Raw genomic sequence first — 24569 nt, forward strand, 5'->3', positions numbered from 1 at the left:
ATAAAGCATGAGAGCTGCTTTACTACACTCTTCAAGTCTTTCTGTTGCAGTGTGAAAATAGATCATCCTGTGACCTCTCCTAAATTCTAACTGGGAAAGGCTTTTCTGCCCTACCCTGCCTCACGGCTCTTCTCTGAGGCCTCCTTCACTTAATAACAATCATAATAGTAAAGAAGAGATGGACTTTGTTAATGATGATGGCTATTATCTGTCTGAGAGCCCTATTCTGTGCTAGGCCTTGTGCTAGGTGCTTTTTATGCACTCTCTCTTTTCTACTTCACAATGGTGAGATATTTATTATTACTTTCCTTTTAGAAATGAGGGAACTGAGACTTAGAAAGGTTAAGAGTAATTTATCTAGGGCTGTACAGCAAGTACACTCTGCACTGCCCTTTTTGTTTGTTTGCTTCCTGAAGGAATGGGTTGGGCATACCATCTGTAATGATTTCCAGGATGCCTTCGTAGTGGACTCCTGTGTTGTTCCGGAAGGGTAGGTATTGTTTACCTGCTGGCTTGGTTGTACTGGTGAAGTTACATCAATTCTGTCAGTAGCTGATACAAACTTCAGAATACCCTTGACCTCAGCCACAGCTGCCCAGTCCCACAGCTTCTTTCCTCCCAACCCCAGCACCCCTGCACCCTTAGCTCCAAAATTCCTAAAAGGTTCACTGTTTGTTCTTCTAATTTCTCCCCATGATGTTGTGTTTGAAATTGGTTTGCTCTAGTGGTTTTCCCTGTAGCCCTGCATATTCCTGAGCAGCAGCATCAGATTCTGGTTTTTCTCTGCAGTGACTTTCCATTTCCTGTGAAAGCACTGTACGGACTGGAAGAATACGACACTCAGGATGGGATCGCCATAAACCTCCTGCCGCTGCTGTTTTCTCAGGACTTTGCAAAAGATGGGGGTCCGGTGACTTCACGGGAATCAGGCCAAAAGTCAGTATAGTTTTTCTTTCTAAACCTGTTAGTGTTTTGAAAGTTCACGGGGAATTCCACAGTTCTTGGTGGGGAAGTTGAGTCAAAAAAGTTTCTCTCGGGACAAACGGTATTTGGAGAGGTTAGGGAGAATGGGGCAGATTCCTTGTTTTTTCTTGGATCCTTGGCTTGAGATTTATATTGCCTTGTGTAAGCCAACAGATATTCTAAGACTACTTTCTTTTCTGTTCCTTATTTTTTCCCTCCCTTGAACATCCTTTGCTACCTCTGTGTCTCTTACCTTCTCTTTCTATCTTATTTCTGGTTCTCCTAACACGTGGACTTTCACTCCTGATACCTCTGCCTTCCTACAATTCAGCTCATTATGTTTATTTTCTTAATGGAGCATCCATTAAGTTCCTTGCCATTTTTTCTTAAAAGTAGACATTTGTTTTGAGGAAAATTCTTAATAAGTTGGTGGCCGGGCATGGTGGCTCATGCCTGTAATCCCAGCACTTTGGGAGGCTGAGGCGGATGGATCACTTGAGGCCAGGATTTGAGACCAGCCTGGCCAACATGGCAAAACCCTGTCTCTACTAAAAGTACAAAAATTAGCTGGGCATGGTGGCATGCGCCTGTAATCCCAGCTACTCAAGAGTCTGAGGCAGGAGAATCGCTTGAACCTGGGAGGCAGAGGTTGCAGTGAGCCGAGATCGTGCCACTGCACTCCAGCCTGGGTGACAGAGCAAGACTCTGTCTCAAAAAAAGAAGTTGTGCTCCCTGTGTATGTGGAGTAATATCTCCCTACGTATGTGGAGTAATACACCTATGAAGTGTGGTCTAGAAATTTATTTTTCCTTCTCAGATTGGTGTCTCCACTGTGCCTGGCTCCCTATTTCTGATTACTGAGACTTTGTGTGGAGAGACAGCATAATGGAAACTTGGAGGAGATTGATGGTCTACTAGGTATGGGATGAAGTCATCAGATCCCTTCTTCTTTAAACTCTTTCTTTAGTAAACTTAGGGAAAGGGCAGATCAATACATGGTATATGTGGGGAGGAATTTTCTAACTTCAACAGAGTAGTTTAGCATTGGAATTACAAAGACAAAATAGTACAAACAGAATCGCATTATGTTAACAAATCAATTGTTACAAAAACTTTCTAATTATATTTGTTGATTGCTATATGATACGCAAATATTTTAATCAGATCTTGGCCTTCAAATATGAGTTAAAGGGGAAAGTAAATAGCAAGGAGAGCTAGCTCCAGAGGCAACCTCCAGGTTTTATCGGCTTGCAGTAAAGGTAGTTGGAAATGTTTGTTCTCTCTCAGATTGTCCTATATTCCTAACTGACCTGGAGCCTGGAGAGAAGTTGGAGTCCATGTCTGCTAAAGAGCGTTCATTCATGTGTTCTCTCATATTTCTTACTCTCAACTGGTTCCGAGACGTGAGCATAGTTAATAGGATGTTTCACTTATTGTCCATAGTTTTTCTCAAAACTATTTTCTTAGTTCCCAGAAGACTCCCTAGAAGTCCTCACCAAGCACTAACCCCCGTGTGCTTCTCTAGCTGTTATGTCCCACCACTCCCCAATTATATGAACCTCCTTAGGTAGCCAAATGAGAATACTTAGAATTCACTTCACATTGCCCATGCTTTATTTTCTCCAAGCCGCCTTCTGCCTAGAATGACCTTCTCACCTTCTTCACTGTGGAACTACTGTTCGTAGTTCCACGTATTTGGAAAAGCCTAAAGACTCCACCAAAAAACTATTAGATAAATTCAGTAAAGTTGCAAGATACAAAGTCCTCATATAAAAATGAGTAGCATTTCTGTATGCCAACAACTAACAATCTGAAAAAGAAATCAAGAAAGTAATCCATTTACAATAGCTACAAATAAAATAAACAATAGTTACAAATAAAATATCTAGGAATAAACTTAACCAAAGAAGTGAAAGATCTCTACAATGAAAACTCTGAAACATTGATGCAAGAAATTGAAGGGCACACAAAAAAAGGAAAGATACTTCATGTTTATGGATCAGATGAATTATTATTGTTAAAATTTCCATACTACCCAATGCAATCTACAGATTCAAGGCAATCCCTATCAAAATGACATTCTTCACAGAAATAGAAAAAAACTTAAAATTTATACAGAACCACAGAAGACCCAGAATAGCCAAAGCTGTCCTGAGTAAAATGAATGAAACTGGAGGGATCACATTACCTGACTTCAAATTATACTACAGAGCTATAGTAACCAAAACAGCATGGTGCTGGCATAAAAACAGATGCATAGACCAATGGAACAGAAGAGAGCCCAGAAATAAATCCACACACCTACAATGAACTCATTCTCAGCAAAGGTGCCAAGAATATACATTGGGGAAAGATGCTTTCTTCAATAAATGGTGTGGGGAAAACTGGATATCCATATGCAGAAGAATGAAACTAGACCCCTATCTCTTGCCATATACAAAAGTCAAAATGGATTATGGACTTAAATCTAAGACTTCAAATTATGAAACTACTAACAACAATAACAAAAAACATTCAGAAAACTCTTCAGGACATTAGAGTGGGCAAAGATTTCTTGAGGAATATCCTACAAGCACAGGCAACCAAAGCAAAAAATGGACAAATGGGATCACATTAAGTTAGAAAGTTAAGTTCCTTTCCTCTGCATAGCAAAGGAAACACCAAAGTGAAGAGACAACCCACAGAATGGGAGAAAATATGTGCAAACTATGTATCTGACAAGGGATTAATAACTGGAATATATAAGGATAGGAAAAAAATTTTATTCGGATTGAAAAATGGGTAAAAGGTCTGAATAGACATTTCTCAAAAGAAGACATACAAATAGTGGATATGTGAAAAGGTGCTCAACATCACTGAGCCTCAGAGAAATGCAAATCAAAACTGCCATGTGATGTCATCTCACCCTGGTTAAGATGGCTTTTATCCAAAAGACAGGCAGTAACAGATGCTGGTGAGAATATGGAGAAAAGAGAACCTTTGTACACTGTTGGTGGGAATGTCAATTAGTACAAACACTGTGGAGAACAGTTAGGATGTTCCTCAAAAAATGAAAAATAGAACCACCATATGATCCAATGTCACTGGTAGGTATATACCCAAAAGAAAGGAAATCAGTATACCAAGGAGATATCTGCACTCCCATGTTTATTGCAGCACTATGCACAATAGTCAAGATTTGGAAGCAACCTATGTGCCCATCAGCAGGTGAATGGATAAAATGTGGTCCATATACACAATGGAGTACTATTCAGCCATAAAAAAGAATGAGATCCTGTTGTTTGCAACAATACAGATGGAACTGGAGGACATTATGTTAAGTGAAATAGGCCAGGCACAACATATTTTCACATATTTGCGGGAGCTGAAAATTAAAACAATATAACTCACGGAGATAGAGTAGAAGGATGGTTACCAGAGGCTGGGGAGGGTAATGGTGGTTGGGGGACTGGGAGAAATGGGGGTGGTTAATGGGTTCAAAAGTATAGTTAGATAGAATGAATAAGATCTAGTTGTTTTTGTTTTTTTGAGATGGAGTCTCGCTCTGTCACCCAGGCTGGAGTGCAGTGGCACAATCTCGGCTTACTGCAACTTTCGCTCCCCAGGTTCAAGCAATTCTCCTGCCTCAGCCTCCCGAGTAGCTGGGACTGGAGGCTGCACCACCACACCCGGCTAATTTTTGTACTTTTAGTAGAGATGGGATTTCACCATGTTGGCCAGGCTGGTCTCGAACTCCTGACCTCCAGTGAGCCACCTGCCTCAACCTCCCAAAGTGCTGGGATTACAGGCATGAGCCAGCGCACCCAGCCAAGACCTAGTTTTTGATAGCATAACAGGGTGACTACAGTCAACAATAACTTACTGTACATTTTAAAATAACTAAAATAGCATAATTGTATTGTTTGTAACACAAAGGATAAATGCTTGAGATGATGGATACCCCATTTACCCTCGTGATTATCATGCATTGTGTGCCTGTATCAAAATATCTCATGTACTCCATAAATATATACACCTTTCCTTTTTTTTTTTTTTTTTTTCGAGACAGGGTCTTGCTTTGTTGCCCAGGCTGGAGTGCGGTGGTACAATCTCTGCTCACTACAACCTCTGCCTCCCGGGTTCAAGCAATTCTCCTGCCTCAGCCTACCTAAGTAGCTGGCATTACAGATGCCCGCCACCGCACCTGGCTAATTTTTTTGTATTTCTGGTAGAGGCAGGGTTTCACCGTGTTGGCCAGGCTGGTCTCGAACTCCTGACCTCAGGTGATCCACGTGCTTCGACCTCCCAAAGTGCTTGGGATTACAGGTGTGAGCCACCCCGCCTAGACACAATTTAGATTTTAAATGTCTGTTTTAGTCCTTATCTGTGTGTTAGTTATATATGATTATTTAGAGTGGTTTTATGATAATTGATCATACTTAATATGATATTTCTATGTTATCTCTGGCCATTTTGCTATGGCAAAACAATGTCAGATGACTCGAATATGTCTTTTTTTTCTCTCTCTCTCTCTTTTGAGACAGAGTCTCACTCTGTTGCCCAGGCTGGAATGCAGTGGCACGATCTCGGCTCACTTCAAGCTTCGCCTCCCGGGTTCACACCATTCTCCTGCCTCAGCCTCTCGAGTAGCTGGGACTACAGGCGACTGCCACCATGCCTGGCTAATCTTTTTTTTTTTTTTTCACTTTTATTTTTTATTTTTAGTAGAGACAGGGTTTCACTGTGTTAGCCAGGATGGTCTCGATCTCCTGACCTTGTGATCCACCTGCCTCGGCCTCCCAAAGTGCTGGGATTACAGGTGTGGGCCACTGCGCCTGGCGACTTGAATATGTCTTATAAGCATTCAGCCACACTTGGTAATTTTGGAAACCAGTTTTTAGCCAATTGAGTGATTGAATTTCAAGTCTAATGGTGGTGTGTAATTGGTACACATTGAGCTTCAGCCTGCTGTTTGTTTCAGTCGCCCCAGACTATGTCCCTCCTCTTGGAAACTTCGATGTGGAAACTTCAGATATAACACCTCATACTGTTACTGCTATTTCAGCAAAAATCAGAAAGAGAGGAAAAATTAGCAAGTATGTTATTTTCCTCTTGTCTTCTGTCTCCAAATGAACTGCATTGAATTAACCTAAAAGTTATGTGTATCATGGCATCAGTAATTGGAGCAATTGTATAACTGAACCCTTTCTTTATTAGATTTATAAATACACTGTAATTTAGGGTTATAAAATTACCTCTTCTACCGCTAAGCAGTTTCCAACAGGTTGTTTTCTGAAGGCAATGATATTTGGCAAACATGATTATTAATTACTTGAGTCAGTTTTCTCTTTTTAATATAAAAGAAAGGAAACAAAAAGCAGATGGCAGCAAGACATCCTCTTCTGACACACTTTCAGAAGAGAAAAATTCAGAATGTGACCCTACGCCATCTCATAGAGGCCAGCTGAACAAGGTATTGGAATGATGGGTATCCATGAAGGTTTGTGACATCCCAGTAAGATTAACAGAAACCCAGCTTTATTCTCGGCATTTTACAAAGAAAAAAAAAATAGGAAACAGCAAGTCAAAACTCTCTTAGGCCTTGGAGTAATCTCCTTAGTAGCAAAGTTCAGATTAGACTTTAGGTCCTTATTCCTGCCACACACTGTTGACTGTTTTTTCTAATTATTTTCTTGACTATTTTACTCCCTTTTTTGTACCCCAGCAGTACATTGAATTCTCTCTTGAGGTACTTGATTATCAGTAGTTCCCTTTTACTTTACATTTGTACTGTTCACAGAATGAGTTTCATGTGTTTGAAATTGCCTGGACCACATGGATCCCAATTATTTCTGTTGATCAGCCACCATTTATTGTATATTTATTAGGTATAGTTTCTGTAAGAGCCCAAGTTTCATATTAATACTACATTTAATAAAGGAGGAAACTAAGACCCAGGGAGGGCAAGTGACTTGCCCAAAGTCACACAGTTAATAAATGCTGGAGCTGGGGTTTGAAGCCAGAACATTCTGGCCCCTAAGCTCATAGTTTTCTATACTAGACGTTAATGCCTTGATTTGCCTAACAGATCATCCCTAAATAGAAACCAGCTAAGGGTCTTGATGTGTGACTTGTATCCCCATCTTTTTTTTTTTATACTTTAAGTTCTAGGGTACATGTGCACAATGTGCAGGTTTGTTACATATGTATGCATGTGCCATGTTGGTGTGCTGCACCTGTTAACTCGTCATTTACATTAGGTATTTCTCCTAATGCTACCCCTCCCCCCTTCCCCCACCCCACGACAGGCCCTGGTGTGTGATGTTCCCCACCCTATGTCCAAGTGTTCTCATTGTTCAATTCCCACGTATGAGTGAGAACATGCGGCGTTTGGTTTTCTGCCCTTGCAATAGTTTGCTGAGAATGATGGTTTCCAGCTTCATCCATGTCCCTACAAAGGACATGAACTCATCATTTTTTATGGTGGCATTGTATTCCATGCTCTATATGTACCACATTTTCTTAATCCAGTCTATCATTGATGGACATTTGGGTTGGTTCCAAGTCTTTGCTATTGTGAATAGTGCCACAATAAACATACATGTGCATGTGTCTTTATAGTAGCATGATTTATAATCCTTTGGGTATATACCCAGTAATGGGATCCCTGGGTCAAATGGTATTACTAGTTCTAGATCCTTGAGGAATCGCCACACTGTCTTCCACAATGGTTGAACTAGTTTACACTCCCACCAACAGTGTAAAAGTGTTCCTATTTCTCCACATCCTCTCCAGCACCTGTTGTTTCCTGACTTTTTAATGATCGCCATTCTAACTGGTGTGAGATGGTATCTCATTGTGGTTTTGATTTGCATTTCTCTGGTGGCCAGTGATGATGAGCATTTTTTCATGTGTCTGTTGGCTGCATAAATGTCTTCTTTTGAGAAGGTCTGTTCATATCCTTTGCCCACTTTTTGATGGGGTTATTTGATTTTTTCTTGTAAATTTGTTTAAGTTCTTTGTAGATTCTGGATATTAGCCCTTTGTCAGATGGGTAGATTGCAAAAATTGTCTCCCATTCTGTAGGTTGCCTGTTCATTCTGATGGTAGTTTCTTTTGCTGTGCAGAAGCTCTTTGGTTTAATTAGATCCCATTTGTCTACTTTGGTTTTTGTTGCCATTGCTTTTGGTATTTTAGTCGTGAAGTCCTTTCCCATGCCTGTGTCCTGAATGGTATTGCCTAGGTTTTCTTCTAGGGTTTTTACGGATTTAGGTCTAACATTTAAGTCTTTAATCCATGTTGAATTAATTTTTTTACAAGATGTAAGGAAGGGATCCAGTTTCAGCTTTCTACATATGGCTAGCCAGTTTTTGAGCATCATTTATTAAATAGGGAATCTTTCCCCATTTCTTGTTTTTGTCAGGTTTGTCAAAGATCAGATGGTTGTAGATGTGTGGTATTATTTCTGAGGTCTCTGTTCAGTTCCATTGGTCTATATCTCTGTTTTGGTACCACTACCATGCTGTTTTGGTTACTGTAGCCTTGTAGTATAGTTTGAAGTCAGGTAGCGTGATGCCTCCAGCTTTGTTCTTTTTGCTTAGGATTGTCTTGGCAATGCAGGCTCTATTTTGGTTCTATATGAACTTTACAGTAGTTTTTTCTAATACTGTGAGGAAAGTCATTGGTAGCTTGATGGGCATGGCATTGAGTCTATAAATTACCTTGGGCAGTATGGTCATTTTCACGATATTGATTCTTCCTATCCATGAGCATGGAGTATTCTTCCATTTGTTTGTGTCGTCTTTTATTTCATTGAGCACTGGTTTGTAGTTCTCCTCGAAGAGGTCCTTCACATCCCCTGTAAGTTGGATTCCTAGGTATTTTATTCTTTTTGTAGCAATTGTGAATGGGAGTTCACTCATGATTTGGCTCTCTGTTTGTCTGTTATTGGTCTATAGGAATGCTTGGGATTTTTGCGCATTGATTTTGTATCCTGAGATTTTGCTGAAATTGCTTATAAACTTAAGGAGATTTTGGGCTGAGACGATGGGGTTTTCTAAATATACAATCATGTCATCTGCAAAGAAGGACAATTTGACTTCCTCTTTTCCTATTGAATTAGGAATTCCTAATTGAATACCCTTTACTTCTTTCTCCTGCCTGATTGCCCTGGCCAGAACTTCCAATACTGTGTTGAATAGGAGTGTTGAGAGAGGACATCCCTGTCTTGTGCCAGTTTTCAAGGGAATGCTTCCAGTTTTTGCCCATTCAGTATGTATTGGCTGTGGGTTTGTCATAGATAGGTCTTATTATTTTGAGATACGTCCCGTCCACACCTAGTTTATGGAGAGTTTTTAGCATGAAGGGCTGTTGAATTTTGTCAAAGGCCTTTTCTGCATCTATTGAGATAATCATGTGGTTTTTGTCTTTGGTTCTGTTTATATCATGGATTACATTTATTGATTTGTGTATGTTGAACCAGGCTTGCATCCCAAGGATGAAGCCAACTTGATCGTGGTGGATAAGCTTTTTTGATGTGCTGCTGGATTCGGTTTGCCAGTATTTTATTGAGGATTTTTGCATTGATGTTCATCAGGGATATTGGTCTAAAGTTCTCTTTTTGTTGTTGTTGTGTTTCTGCCAGGCTTTGGTATCAGGATGATGATGGCCTCATAAAATGAGTTAGGGAGGACTCCTTATTTTTCTATTGATTGGAATAGTTTCAGAAGGAATGGTACCAGCTCCTCTTTGTACCTCTGGTAGAATTTGGCTGTGACTCCCAGTAGGGGCCAACTGACACCTCATAAAGCCGGGTGCCCCTGAGAGACGAAGCTTCCAGAGGAAGGATCAGGCGGCAACATTTGCTGTTCTGCAATATTTGCTGTTCTGCAGCCTCCACTGGTGATATCCAGGAAAACAATGTCTGGAGTGGACCTCCAGCAAACTCCAACAGACCCGCAGCTGAGGGACCTGACTGTTAGAAGGAAAACTAACAAACAGAAAGGAATAGCATCAACAGCAACAAAAGGACATACACACCAAAACCCCATCTGCAGGTCACCATCATCAAAGACCAAAGGTAGATAAAACCACAAAGATAGGGAGAAATCAGAACAGAAAAGCTGAAAATTCTAAAAACCCCAGAGCGCCTCTTCTCCTCCAAAGGATCGCAGCTCCTTGCCAGCAACAGAACAAAGCTGGACGGAGAATGACTTTGACGAGTTGACAGAAGTAGGCTTCAGAAGGTCGGTAATAACAAACTTCTCCAAGCTAAAGGAGGATGTTGAACCCATTGCAAGGAAGCTAAAAACCTTGAAAAAAGACTAGAAGAATGGCTAACTAGAATAAACAGCATAGAGAAGGCCTTAAATGACCTGATGGAGCTGAAAACCATGTCACGAGAACTACGTGACACATGCACAAGCTTCAGTAGCCGATTTGATCAAGTGGAAGAAAGGGTATCAGTGATTGAAGATCAAATGAACGAAATGAAGCAAGAAGAGAAGTTTAGAGAGAAAAGAGTAAAAAGAAACAAACAAAGCCTCCAAGAAATATGGGACTATGTGAAAAGGCCAAATTTACATTTCACTGGTGTACCTGAAAGTGATGGGGAGAATGGAACCAAGCTGGAAAACACTCTTCAGGATATTATCCAGGAGAACTTCCCCAACCTAGCAAGGCAGGCCAACATTCAAATTCAGGAAATACAGAGAACAACACAAAGATACTCCTCGAGAAGAGCAACCCCAAACACATAATTGTCGGATTCACCAAGGTTGAAATGAAGGAAAAAATGTTAAGGGCAGCCGGAGAGAAAGGTCAGGTTCCAGCAAAGGGAAGCCCATCAGACTAACAGCAGAAACTCTACAAGCCAGAAGAGAGTGGGATATCTCAGCAGAAACTCTACAAACCAGAAGAGAGTGGGGGCTGATAGTCAACATTCTTAAAGAAAAGAATTTTCAACCCAGAATTTCATATCCAGCCAAACTAAGCTTCATAAGTGAAGGAGAAATAAAACCCTTTACAGACAAGCAAATGCTGTGAGATTTTGTCATCACTAGGCCTGCCTTACAGGAGCTCCTGAAGGAAGCACTAAACATGGAAAGGAACAATTGGTATCAGCAACTGCAAAAACATGCCAAATTGTAAAGACCATCAATGCTAGGAAGAAACTGCATCAACTAACGAGCAAAATAACCAGCTAACATCATAATGACAGGATCTAATTCACACATAACAATATTAACTTTGAATGTAAATGGACTAAATGCCCCAATTAAAAGACACAGACTGGCAAATTGGATAAAGAGTCAAGACCCATCAGTGTGCTGTATTCAGGAGACCCATCTCACGTGCAGAGACACACATAGGCTCAAAAGAAAGGGATGGAGGAAGATCTACCAGGCAAATGGAAAACAAAAAAAAAGTAGGGATTGCAATCCTAGTCTCTGATAAAATAGACTTTAAACCAACAAACATCAAAAGAGACACAGAAGGCCATTGCATAATGGTAAAGGAATCAATTCAACAAGAAGAGCTAACTATCCTAAATATATATGAACCCAATACAGGAGCACCCAGATTCATAAAGCAAGTTCTTAGAGACCTACAAAGAGACTTAGACTCCCATACAAAAATAATGGGAGACTTTAACACCCCACTGTCAACATTAGACAGATCAAAGAGACAGAAAGTTAACAAGGATATCCAGAACTTGAACTCAGCTCTGCACCAAGCAGACCTAATAGACATCTACAGAACTCTCCACCCCAAATCAACAGAATATACATTCTTCTCAGCACCACATCGCACTTATTCCAAAATTGAGCACATAGTTGGAAGTAAAGCACTCCTCAGCAAATATAAAAGAACAGAAATCATAAACTGTCTCTCAGACCACAGTGCAATCAAATTAGAACTCAGGATTAAGAAACTCACTCAAAACCGTACAACTACATGGAAACTGAACAACCTGCTCCTGAATGACTACTGGGTACATAACAAAATGAAGGCAGAAATAAAGATGTTCTTTGAAACCAATGACAACAAAGACACAATGTACCAGAATCTCTGGGACACATTTAAAGCAGTGTGTAGAGGGACATTTATAGCACTAAATGCCCACAAGAGAAAGCAGGAAAGGTCTAAAATTGACACCCTAACATCACAATTAAAAGAACTAGAGAAGCAAGAGCAAACACATTCAAAAGCTAGCAGAAGGCAAGAAATAACTAAGATCAGGGAGGAACTGAAGGAGACGGAGACACAAAAAACCCTTCAAAAATCAATGAATCCAGGAGCTGGTTTTTTGAAAAGATCAACAAAATAGACTGTTAGCAAGACTAATTAAGAAGAAAAGAGAGAAGAATCAAATAGATGCAATAAAAAATGATAAAGGGGTATCACCACCGATCCCACAGAAATACAAACTACTATCAGAGAATACTATAAACACCTCTACACAAATAAACTAGAAAATCTAGAAGAAATGGATAAATTCCTGGACACATACACCCTCCCAAGATTATACCAGGAAGAAGTTGAATCCCCGAATAGAACAATAACAGGCTCTGAAATTGAGGCAATAATTAATAGCCTACCAACCAAAAAAAGTCCAGGACCGGATGGATTCACAGCTGAATTGTATCCCCATCTTAAATTAGGTGCTCTGTCTTGGGAATATTTAGGGACTTTGGCTAGAGGAAGTTGTTGTTATAATGAAAATGTAATTTTTTGCATTAAAGAAATTCATATTTGCCCCCCCGCCCCCACATCATGGACCTCCCCACCAGAGTGTGCATCTGTTACGCTCTGGGAGCCTGCAGGACACCTCAGTATCACCCAGAGTCCCCAGTTTCCACGCGGGCTCACTCTTGCTGTTGCACAGTCTGTGGGTTTGGACAGATTCATAATGACCCTTAGCCACCATTACAGCATCACACAGAATAGTGTCACTGCCCTATAAGTCCTCTGTGCTCTGCTTGTTCAGCCCTCTCTCCCCCAGTCTTTCTTTTTTTAATTGTAAATTTTGGGATAATTTTAGATTTATGGGACAATTTCAGAGCTAATATGGAAGGGTTCCTGTAAGCCATCAGGCAGCCTCCCCTAATACTGGCATCGCAGGTAACCAGGTGTATTTGTCACAGTAAGAGGTTACCATTGGTACCTGACTACACACTAAACTCTAGACGATTTCAGCTTCACCGGTTTTTCCACGAAGGTCCTTTTTCTGTTCCCAGATGGAATCCAGGACCCTGCGTTTTATGGATTTGTCGAGCCTCGTTAGTCTCCTCTGCCTCATGTGACTTTTCTAATTTGTCCTCGTTTCCACATTCTGTTTTGTGTGCTTGTGTGTGGGAAGTTTAACGCCCTTCAAAAAACACCATAGGGGTCTGGTGCTGCCAACAGCTGGACACAGTGTTTCCAGCGGGTATGGGCCGTGTTCACAGGCACCTGCTTCCCATCTCCCGTGTGCGCTTGTACCTGCTTTGCTGTCTTCTAGGAGTCTGTGCCATGCTATTTTCTTGGAAGAAATCCACAAGGGGCCACAGACGCACTTCTCTGGGCATAGATTGCTTTCCTTCACTGATTTTCCATGAACTTCCAGTAGAGGTGGTCCAGGCTATAAGGTCCGTCTGCAGGCCACGCGTGGCCGGGCGGTGTTGGAGTAGTCGGCGTGCTCAGGTGTGTTGGAGGGCTGGCCCCCTGTGCCAGCCTGGCCTGGAGAGACACTTGGCATCCAGCCAGAAGGTGGAACGTCTGTCTGGTTGTGTTCCACAATTGCTTTTTGACGCCAGGCAGTTTCTGAAAAGTCTCCTTCAGAATATCCCAGGCTGTGTATGTGCCAGTGAATTTAGGCAAAGTTGAGGAGGATGAGGAAACCCTGGAGAGTCTGCTCTGTGTCGGGTGCTGTGCTGGGTGCGGCCCGAGAGACAAGCACCAGGCACTGCTCAGTGGTCCCTCCTGGGGCCTTGGTCACACTGTAAGCTGAGTGCAGCAGGGCCGGCCGCTTCCCATGGCCCTGCCTCACCCCAGGTCCTGCATTCCCTGGGAGGCTGCACACTCCACCTTTGCGCCAGGCCTGAGTGCCCATCTGCAGACGGCATGTACTAGCTGGGAACGCTCAGTGTGGAGTCTGCTGTCCTCTGCCGCTCATCCCCCTCTCATCTGGGCCTGGGGCTGTTATCCCAGCCCATGCCTAAGAAATCAAGGCACTGACACCAGATAGCTACCCCCCCCACCACCCCCAAACACACACGCATGCACACACTTCGCTTCCTCCTGTTATCCCCCCTAGGGAAATTGGCTCACAGACTGTCCAGGCTCATTTGCGGATGTGTTTATTTGCCTGTGCCCCCACCATAGCTATAGTGTGTGCTCCGCAGATGCTGGGAGCTCGTGCTCTCATTACAGGCAGTGATTTCCAGGATTAGTAGAACCTGTTGGGGTTGGAAGCTGACACCTGGAGCTTGCTGTGTGCCTGGCCTGGGTTAGAGGTTGGCCAAGATGCCTGTGCCCCCTCCCTGTGCCACGTGTCCCCTCATGGGATCCCTTGAGCAGCTTTCCTGCTGGTACTGAACGACTCCCACATCTGCAGGAGTCTTGGACGGTGGCCATCTGTTGAGCCTTGAGATCATTTCCAGGTGTGAGGTCTCCTGTTTGATTTGCTCCATGGGGACTGTGTGCACAGGCCCGGAGCCCTCAGCTTGTGGAGGTCTTAACTGGAGAGGCCTTGGCAGGGCTCCACGTCTCCTCTGGGTTTGAAGCTGGTGTTAGGCGGCCCACCTCACTTCTGTCTTTGGGTCCAGCACTGTGCCCTAGACGGGAGCTACAGCCTGGTGTCTGGATCCTGCTGTGCCTTGCCGCGCAGCTCCAGAGAGTAAATGCTGTCTTCTTCCACTGCAGGTTGTCCACCCGGCCGGAGGTGGCCAGCATCCAGCCGCTGGGCCTGGACGAGCAGCAGTGCTCCCAGAAGGCGGTGGTGCAGGCCCACCTGACCCAGCCTGCCCGACTCGCCAGCATCATCTTTGCAGGGGACATCAGTAAGGGCTAACTGCCCTTACAGGCATAAGCCACCTCTCTCAGCCTATTTGTAAGGTTTTGATACATGGGACTGTATTGCTTTCCAACAAAACAATGTTAACAATGCATAAGTACCTGGAGAAGAGTCAGAAAAATGTTGTATCCTGCTGCTATCCTTACATTTGAGAATTCCCCAGGTAATGCCATTCATGTACCTTTTTTATGGAGCAAGTAAAAAACATCTGTATGAGTGTCCATGTGCCCCTTCTACATTATACTTGATAATCATATAAATACAGCATCATAGGCCAGGCGCAATGTCTCACACCTGTAATCCTAGCACTTTGGGAGGCCAAGGCAGGAGGATTACTTGAGCTTAGGAGTATAAGACCAGCCTATGCCACAAAGCAAGACCTTAACTCTATAAAAAGTTTTAAAAAATTAGCCAGGCATGGTGATGTATGCATGCTTGTGGTCCCAGATACTAGGGAGGCTAAGGCAGGAGAATCACTTGACCCCGGGAGCCACTGCACTCCAGCCTGGGCAACAAATTGAGACCCTGTCACAAAAGAAACAAAAATAAACAAAATCACCAGTGTAATTCCTAATCTCAGTGGAGGGACAGGGCTCTCATCTTTGGGATGGGAACTCATCCATATTGTAGCACTTGTCACTTCACTGAATGGTTACACCCTGAACAAAATGAAGTTTTCCTGGAGTTTTCTTTGCCCACAGCTTTAAATGCTGATTCCCCGCTGGAAAAGCCAGACCAGGTGGTGACAAGGCCCCCACAGCCCTTCCTTTCTGGCAGTCCCTGTTAACTTTCAGTGGGGCCATGTGCGAGGCAGCTGCTTGGCTTCTGAGGGTGAGGCTGGTGGTCGCTGTGGTCTTTGCCAAAGTGTAAGCCTGCAAGGCTTGGAGGTGGCGCCAGGGGCAGCTGCTGTCTTCAGTGCTGACTTCTCCCTGGGGTTCCTCCAGCCACAGGCCAGGTCCTGCGCTGTGACGCCACCGTGGACCTCATCCCCGGCATCCAGATCGTCTCCACCACTCGCAAGCTCAACCTGGAGGACTTCCCCCTGGAGCTGAAGATCCAGGCCCTGGACTCTGAGGGTGAGGACGTCCCCCTGCCTGTTTGTCCTCTGCAGCCCATGCTGGATTGTCCCTCTCCTATGAACCTGGCCTCTCTGTGTTCCCCACTCCTCTGGCATCCAACACTGCAGGTCCCCTAGAGGGCAGCTTCAGTCAGGGAGGTGAAGCTGCTGCTGGCGGAGGTGCTGAAGAGGCAGAACCCCCCTGTGAGGTGGGCCCCAAGCCCTGGGTAGAATCGAGCCTGGCGCTCAGGGGCCCCTGCAGCAGGGTCTGTGTGCTCAGAGCTGTGGCGGACCCTGGAGCCAGACCCTGCTGGTCACAGCACTGGTCCTTGGTGCAGCGCATCTTGGGGAAGCCAACGTTCTCAGCCATGATGAGAGGCTAGGAGAGGCTGGCTGGGGCCATGCCTCCTGCTCCGGCTCTCGGGGCAGGTTTTGCTTCCTGGTCCAGACCTTAGAGCCAGCGTGCCAGGCAGGGAAGGTCCTTTTATTCTGGAGGAGACTGAAGCATGGAGTGGGGTGAGATGCAGGGTGTACAGGGTCCTGCCTGTCAGCATGGGATTCACATTTTTTCTCAAAGCAGAGGGAAGCTGAGGAAAGGGTGGGTGCAGAAGGTGATGGGATCCTGTCTGCAGGGTTTGTGGGGAGTATAAGCTGTTCTTGGGAGCAGAATGAGCAAAGTTTGAGTCCACCTTGCGGCCAGGCATTCCTACGGGCACTTCACACACCCTAGCTCATTTCCCGTATGGCGACTGGACGGTGCATAGAGAATGAACACACCCACACACTCACCCGAGTGTGCACACACAGAGAACCCACACACTCGCCAGAGTGTGCACACACAGAGAACCCACACGCTCACCTGAGTGTGCACAGAGAACCCACACGCTCACCTGAGTGTGCACAGAGAACCCACACGCTCACCCGAGTGTGCACACAGAGAACCCACACGCTCACCCGAGTGTGCACACACAGAGAACCCACACGCTCACCCGAGTGTGCACAGAGAACCCACACGCTCACCCGAGTGTGCACACACAGAGAACCCACACGCTCACCCGAGTGTGCACACACACAGAACAGATGTGGAGCTAATATGCAGCCGAGCCTGGCCCCAGAGTTTACCCTCCTGGGCAGGGGGTGGCAAGCTTCTGTGGAGGGCTGGATGTAAATATTGTGGGCTTTCCTGGCCACATGGTGTCTGTGGCAACTCAGCTCCGCCATTGTCCCACTACAGCAGCCTTAGATGATGTGGAAATGAATGGGCATGGCTATGTTCTAATAAAACTTTATTTATAGAAATAGGGGGCTAGATTTGCCCCAGGAGCTGTGGTTTGCACTCTCTGTTCATGACTACTCTGTTCTGTTTCCTGCCTTAAGTCACTTTTTAAAAAATAGGTATTTATTTTTATCAACATTTGTATCACATGAAATTCACCCATTTTAAGGATACTATTCAGCATTTTTTGGTAGATTCATACAGCTGTGCAACCATCACCAATATCCAATTTCAGAACATTTTCATCACCCCAAAAGGAAGCTCCATACTCACTGCAGTCACTCCCTCTTCTCTCCTCTCTCCAGCCCCTGATAACCACGAATCTGCTTTCTGTCTCTTTGCATTTGCCTGTTCTGGACGTTTCGTGGGAATAGAATCGCACAGTGCATGCAGCCATATACATCCATGCGTACAGTGTTTTGTGACTTATTTCTCTCACTGAGCACGTTTTCAAAGTTCATCTGTGTTGTTGCGTATGTCCACGCTTTGTTCCTTTGTGTTGCTACATAACTTTCCATTGCAGGGATCAACTGCGTTTTGCTTCTCTGTTCATCCTTTGATGGACTCGGGTTGTTTTTACATTTTGGTGGTTATGAGTAATGGTGCTGTGAGCATTCACATGGGGATGTGTGTTTTCCGGTCTCTTGGGTGGACATGGAGGAGTGGAACTGCTGGGGCATAGGAAAACTCTGTGTTTAACTGTTTGGGAGCTGCCAGGTGGTTTCCCAAGTGGCTGCCCCTTTTCAGATTCCCAGGGGCAGTGTGTGAAGCTGCCACCATCTCCATGTCCTGTCCAGCACTTGCTATGGCTCATTCTCATGGTTCTAGTTAAGCCCATTTAAAGTCACTTCTTCCCTGAGTGTGCGTCTGTTCTCCCCAGGCGGGTGGTGGGGATGTCAGGACTGGGGAGGCGCCTGCTCTGGGCCTTCCCTGGCCACCATCATGCCATGACGTCCCAGAAACCCTGGTGGTTTTCTCTCACACTCCCCCCACTCCTGAAGGGTTGATGGCACCTGCATCCAGTTCCAGAGTAGGATGTCATCTGGTGTCCACAGACTGGGTCATTTACCAGCAGCCCATCTCAAGGCCCCACCTTTGCAGCAAGGAACTGGTTAACTCCCTTGCTTGCCCACTATGAGGGTGTCATGCTTTCTACTTGGTCCTCCTTGCCCCGAAATACTTTGATGAGTATTTTTGTCATCCCTTTTGCCTTTTTTTTCTGAGCCCGCAACCTCTTTTCTGGTCAGAGTCTCCACTGTGAAGATGAACTTGACCCTTGGAAGCTTTTAGAGTCTGGCAGTCCCAGAAAGGATGTGCCTTATCTAGATTGATGAGTGTCAAGAAAGAGAATTGCTGAATAAACTGTGGTAGGTGGCTGCCCCTGGGTGTCGGGAAATGTGCTATTCCCTTAGTAAGTACAGTGTCTTATTGTGCTTATAAATGGTCTGATGCCCACTGTATAGATGAGGAAGCTGAGGCCCAGAGAGCTTCAGTAACTCGCCCACAGTCACACAGCTCATGGGTGGCTGAGCAGGGGCTGGGACCCAGGATGTCTGACTCTGTAGCCTGAGCTCTTTCCCGCTGGACGCACTGCCTGTCTCCTACTGCTGCATTTTCCTGGGCATTGGGGGCCCTCCCCACATGGCTGGGATTTGCCTTTTTGGCCAGAAGCCACCTGCAGAGTGCCTGCCTCCAGTCAGTGTTGTCATAGCTATTTCCTGGCCCACCCATGGCTCTTGCATCAGCAGAACTGGACTAGCTTAGGGTCTCTAAAGATGCCCCTTCCTCACCTTTCCTTTTGCCACCTCTTCTGCCTGGAGCACCTTCCCCTCCTGAACTCTGCTTTCAGAAGCCATGCTTCCTCTGGCATTTCCTCTCAGGTGTCCCCTTCTCCAGGGAGCCCTCCTTGGCTGCCCAAGGTGGGACTTGTTCTTCCCTTCGATGTCCCTCAGCTTTGCAGTGGCCACTGCCCTAGGGTACAAGGACATTTTCTACTGTGGCTTGTCAAGGTCAGCACTAGGAGGACAGAACTAGGATCAGTAAATTCTTTTGGACCCTTCTGTGTCTCACACTGGACTTTGGGCCCAGCTGGCATTGGGTACATGTTTGCTAGGTTGAATTGCCCAACATTTTCCTTCAGCCCTCCTGCAGGACAGGGGAGGTGGATCCTCTGGAGACTGGACCCCTGGCTTTCCTGGATAATATCTAAACTTGACTGTGAGGCTTTAAGGTCTAGGGCTCTGTCTGTTGCACATACTAGGTACTGATAGCTTCTTTTAGGGTGGAAAAAGCAAACTTTGGGCAGAGGTTTCCTGAGAGCTTTACCTGTCCCCTTGTCTCCCTTAGGGGCACTCACCTGCAGCAGGCCTGGGAAGGCAAACTCCTTGCCTTGATTTCCCCAGAGCCCACGCAGGCGGGTAACATTAAGGATGGTAACATTAAGATCACGAACTTTGGCTTCGGTACCACATTCCATGAGGAAGAGCTGATAGCCCTTTATGGCACCTACCACTACATGGCCCTGGAACTCTTCCTGGGCCCGGGCTCCCAATGCCCCGCCATGAATGTTTGGAGCCTTGGAGTAACGTTATATCACATGGTGGGCGAAGTTCTGCCCTTCTGCTCAGGCAGCGTTACGGTCTTCACGGCAAAAATTTAAAATGGAAGATATTTTTCCCCAGCGTATTTTTCCCAAGGTCTCAAAAGCCTCAATAATAAACTATTAAGAGTAGACCCCAGGAAGCAGACAGCACTAGAAGAAGTGATGAGGGGCCCATGGGTGAACAATTGCCTCTGACAACATATGAAGATCAAATCCTGGACCACTTATACCCCAAAACAACCCAGCTCTTGGTGGCCATGGGATTCCAGGCCGAGAACTTATCCATGGCAATCAAAGAAGAATTGTTCAGTTTTCCCATGGCCTCCTACATTATTTTGGAAGAAACAAAACGAAAGAAGCAGTTTACTGTCAGACCCTTCCTTTTGGGGTTCCCAACTGTTTTTCCCTATCCATTGAAGTTTCCACCTTTTTTCTCCCACTGAAGTGGACTCATAGCATTCAGCAGAAGAGCCCCTTTCTGGCCAGTGCACCTGCCGGCCTGCAGAGAAGCCAGAGAGCTTCAATCAAGCCCCCCCCCAGTGTGATCCTGTGGCCTCTCTCTCCATCCAGTGCACCAGCAGCAGTAGTGGAGACCCAGAAATATCCTTGGCTCAACAAGCCCCCCAGCATGACCCTGTGGCCTTTCCCTCCACCCAGAGCACCAGCAGCAGTGGTGCAGACCCAGAAACCACCCAGGCTCAACAAGGCCCCCAGCATGACCCCGTGGCCTCCCCCTCCACCCAGAACACCAGCAGCAGTGGTGGAGACCCAGAAACGTCCCTGGCTCAACAAGCCTTCCAGTATCAGCCTGTGGCCTTCTTCTCCATCCAGAGCACCAGTAGCAGTGGCGGAGACCCAGAAACATCCCTGACACAGCAACAACCATCCCAGGACGCCAGCATCATTCAAGCTGGGCAGGCTGAGGCTGTGACGTCAGCCTCGCCAACAAGAAGCTGGCACTGCCACAGGGCTGCCAGGATATGCATTTCCATTATTTTAAAATGTTTTTGCCTGTGTCTACCACAGAAAAGGAGGAACTAGATGACCCCAACATAGTTGCATGGCTGAAGACAAAAATCAAGTAGGTAGGGTCAGTATTGTGAGCATAGTCACTACACTTAGAGTAGTTTTATAGTCAGTGTAGAGCGGTGGTACCAGGGAGCAGGGATCTGCCTCCACTCCACCTGACCAGGAGCTCCAGAATTGTAAAATCCTGGACACCATCGGCTGTGGCACGTTCAGTGAGGTCAAACTGACTCACCACGTGCTGACTGGGACCCAGGTGGCCATCGAAATCATACCTAAGGCTGGCTCCCCCGGCATCACTCTCTAGAGAGAGAGAAGTATTTTGAAGTCTCTCTGCCACTTCAGTATTGTACAATTATATCAACTGATTGACACCTCCATCATGAGTTATTTATTTAGCAACAGAGTGTGCAAGAGGAGGAGACCTGCACAACCGATACACCACCATGGCCTCATGAGGGAGGAGAAGGCCTGGACCATGTTCAGGCCGATTCTGTTGGCCATGTAGTACAGCCATAGCAAATAAATTTCACATAGAGAGAGACCTGAACCTGGAAATTATTGTCCTTGATGAGGACGGTAACATTAAGATTGCAGACTTCAGCTTCCGTACCACATTCCATGAGAAACAGAAGCTGATAGCCCTTTGTGGCACCTACCCCTGCATGGCCCTGGAACTCTTCCTGGGCCAGGGCTACCAGTGCCCTGCCATGAATGTTTGGAGCCTCGGAGTAATGTTATATCACATGGTGGGTGAAGTTCTTCCCTTCTGCTCATGCAGTGTTAGGGTCTTCACGGGAAAAATTTAAAATGGAAGATGATTTTCCCCAGTATACTTTTCCCGAGGTCTCAAAAGCCTCAATAATAAACTATTAAGAGTAGACCCCAGGAAGCAGACAGCACTAGAAGAAGTGATGAGGGGCCCATGGGTGAACAATTGCCTCTGACAACATATGAAGATCAAATTCTGGACCACTTAAACCCCAAAACAACCCAGCTGTTTGTGGCCATGGGATTCCAGGCTGAGAACCTATCCATGGCAATCAAAGAATTATTCAATTTTCCCATGGCCTCCCACATTATTTTGGAAGAAACAAAATGAAAGAAGCAGTTTACTGTCAGACCACAGTCCCTTCCTTTTGGGGTTCCCAAATGTTTTTCCCTATCTGTTGAAGTTTCCACCTTTTTTCTCCCACTGAAGTGGACTCATAGCATTCAGCAGAAGAGCCCCTTTCTGGCCAGTGCACCTGCCGGCCTGCAGAGGAAGCCAGAGAGCTTCAATCAAGCCCCCCAGTGTGATCCTGTGGCCTCTCTCTCCACCCAGAGCATCAGCAGCAGTAGTGGAGACCCAGAAATATCCCTGGCTCAACAAGCCCCCCAGCATGACCCCATGGCCTCCCCTTCCACCCAGAGTACCGCAGCAGTGGTGGAGTCCCAGAAATGTCCCTGGCTCAACAAGCCCTTCAGCGTGACCCTGTGGCCTCCCCCTCCACCCAGAGCAACAGCAGCAGTGGTGGAGTCCCAGAAACGTCCCTGGCTCAACAAGCTCCCTAGCATAACCCTGTGGCCTTTCCTTCCATCCAGAGCACCAGCAGCAGTAGTTCAGAATCAAAAACCTTCCTGGCTCTCCAATCCTTCCAGTATGACACTCTGGTCTCCTTCTCTATCCAGTGCACCAGCAGCAGTGGTGGAGAGCCAGAAACCTTCCTGGCTCACCAAGCCTCCCAGCGTGACCCTGTGGCCTCCCGCTCCACCCAGAGCACCAGCAGCAGTGGCGGTGATGCAGAAACATCCTTGGCTCAGCAAGCCTTCCCCGTGACTCTGTGGCTTCCCCCTCCACCCTGAGCACCAGCAGCAGCAGTGGTGTTCCGTAACAAGGCTCCAGCATGACCCTGGGGCTTCACCCTCTACCCAGAGCACCAGCAGCAGTTGTGCAGACCCAGAAACATCTCTGGCTAAACAAGCCCCCCAGCATGACCCTGTGGCCTCCCCCTTCACCCAGAGCACCAGCAGCAGTGGTAGAGACACAGAAACGTTTCTGCCTCAACAACCATCGCAGAAAGCCAGTGTCTTCCAAGCTGGGCAGCCGAGGCTATGACGTCATCCAAGCCAGCAAGAAGCTGGTGCTGCTGCAGAGCTACCAGGATATGCCTTTTCATTCAGTTAAAACGTTTTTGCCTGTGTCCAGCAAAGAAAAGGAGGAATAAGATCGCCCCAACATAGTTGCATGACTGAAGACAAAAATCAAGTAGGTGGGGCGGTCAGGCCACACTTCTTGCATTTTACTATATTTATTCTGCTTTATTAGCATTATTTTAATTGGCAAATCATGCTTGTATTCATTCATGGGGTACAATGTGAGGATTCGATAGATATGTGCACCGTGGAATGAGGAAATCCCGCTACTTAGCATCTCCACCACCTCAGAGAGACCAATTCCACATGAGGTCCCGGAAGTGTTGATCTAAAAACGTTGACCCCATAGAAGTAGCAAGTAGATCGATGGTGACCAGGGGTCAGAGAGTGGCAGAGGGAGGGAATGGGGGGTTGTCAGTCAAAGGACCAAAGTCTGGACAGGAGGAAGAGGTTTTGACATCTAGTGCACAGCAGGGTGACCAGATCAATGAGAATGTATTGCATTTTGCAAAACACCTGAGAGAGTCCATGTCAAATGTCTCCCTGCATTTAGATTGGAGAGGATGAAGGCCCTGAGGTCCAAGAACATTGAAACCTGACAGTGGACATCAATGGCTGCGGGGAGGAGCCTGGCGAGACGCCCACGCTGCCACGTGCCCAGCAACGTTGGAGCCTGCAGCACTTCTTCCCTGCCCTGCTCTATTTTATCTTTTTTAATAAAGATGGTTCCTGATAAATGACTATCTCTTCCAAATCTTGTAGCAGCATCGGAAAGGTGGCAGGTGGGTCACAGACACTCTGCTGCTTTGCGCCCTCCCTGCACAGCACGGGGGCTGTGCAAACCCTAGTTTAGGCGGCATGCAGTCATGTGGTTCTCGCTGTTACTCAGAAAAACTGAAAGGAAACGAAACCTCAGAGAAGAATCAGGGTGACCCCACCCACAGCAAATCATTATTAGTGGCTCTGAAGGGCTGAGGCTCTGAGTGGGTGCAGGGCAGAGTCCCACACATTGCGCATGGCCTCTCCACACTCACACTGCCTGATGAGCATTTTCAGAACGACCAGCAGCCCCTTCAGGTCCCGTCTGCCTGTGTTAATCCTTCTGAGAGGTTCCCAGGAGGATCCCAAAGCCCTGGGAACCGGGCTGTGCTGGGGTCAGTGGCGGGGTGTGGTCCCCAAAGCACCTTAAGGGGCCACTTGTGCTGCTGGGCTCCTGGCTGTCTAGTGTGGCATTTGCCTTTCTGCTGCGATGGTTTCCCCTTTTGCTAAAAGTGGCACGGAGCCTTCCCCCTCAGAGGTCTGATGGAGGAGTGAGCCTTCATCCAGGCCCAGGTTGTAGGGGTGCTTCTAGGCAAGGCAGGTGTCCTGTGGGTCAGAAGAGGGTTGATGGCAAGACACAGGAGCAGCCCCGAGGGATGGAGGGGGTGGTGGGAATGAGGCCTTTCATAAGGCAGGTTCCAGCTTCCCAGGAACC

The 24569-nt window shown here is 46.1% G+C and overlaps 1 protein-coding gene across 1 annotated transcript in view; it reads left to right on the top strand.

Annotated features, from left to right (window-relative positions):
• The window catches only part of LOC100985955 (Fanconi anemia group D2 protein), a 45647-nt gene extending 29209 nt beyond the window's left edge, over nucleotides 1–16438 (top strand). The window contains 8 exon segments of the mRNA XM_055109455.1: nucleotides 417–490; nucleotides 790–936; nucleotides 1781–1881; nucleotides 2251–2366; nucleotides 13182–13223; nucleotides 14633–14984; nucleotides 15943–16074; nucleotides 16185–16438. Of these exon segments, the coding sequence (XP_054965430.1) occupies nucleotides 417–490; nucleotides 790–936; nucleotides 1781–1881; nucleotides 2251–2366; nucleotides 13182–13223; nucleotides 14633–14984; nucleotides 15943–16074; nucleotides 16185–16438 (1218 nt within the window).
• The last annotated feature ends 8131 nt before the right edge of the window (nucleotides 16439–24569 follow it).

Source organism: Pan paniscus, chromosome 2, assembly GCF_029289425.2.
Source record: "Pan paniscus chromosome 2, NHGRI_mPanPan1-v2.0_pri, whole genome shotgun sequence".
In the NCBI taxonomy this organism is placed as follows: domain Eukaryota; kingdom Metazoa; phylum Chordata; class Mammalia; order Primates; family Hominidae; genus Pan; species Pan paniscus.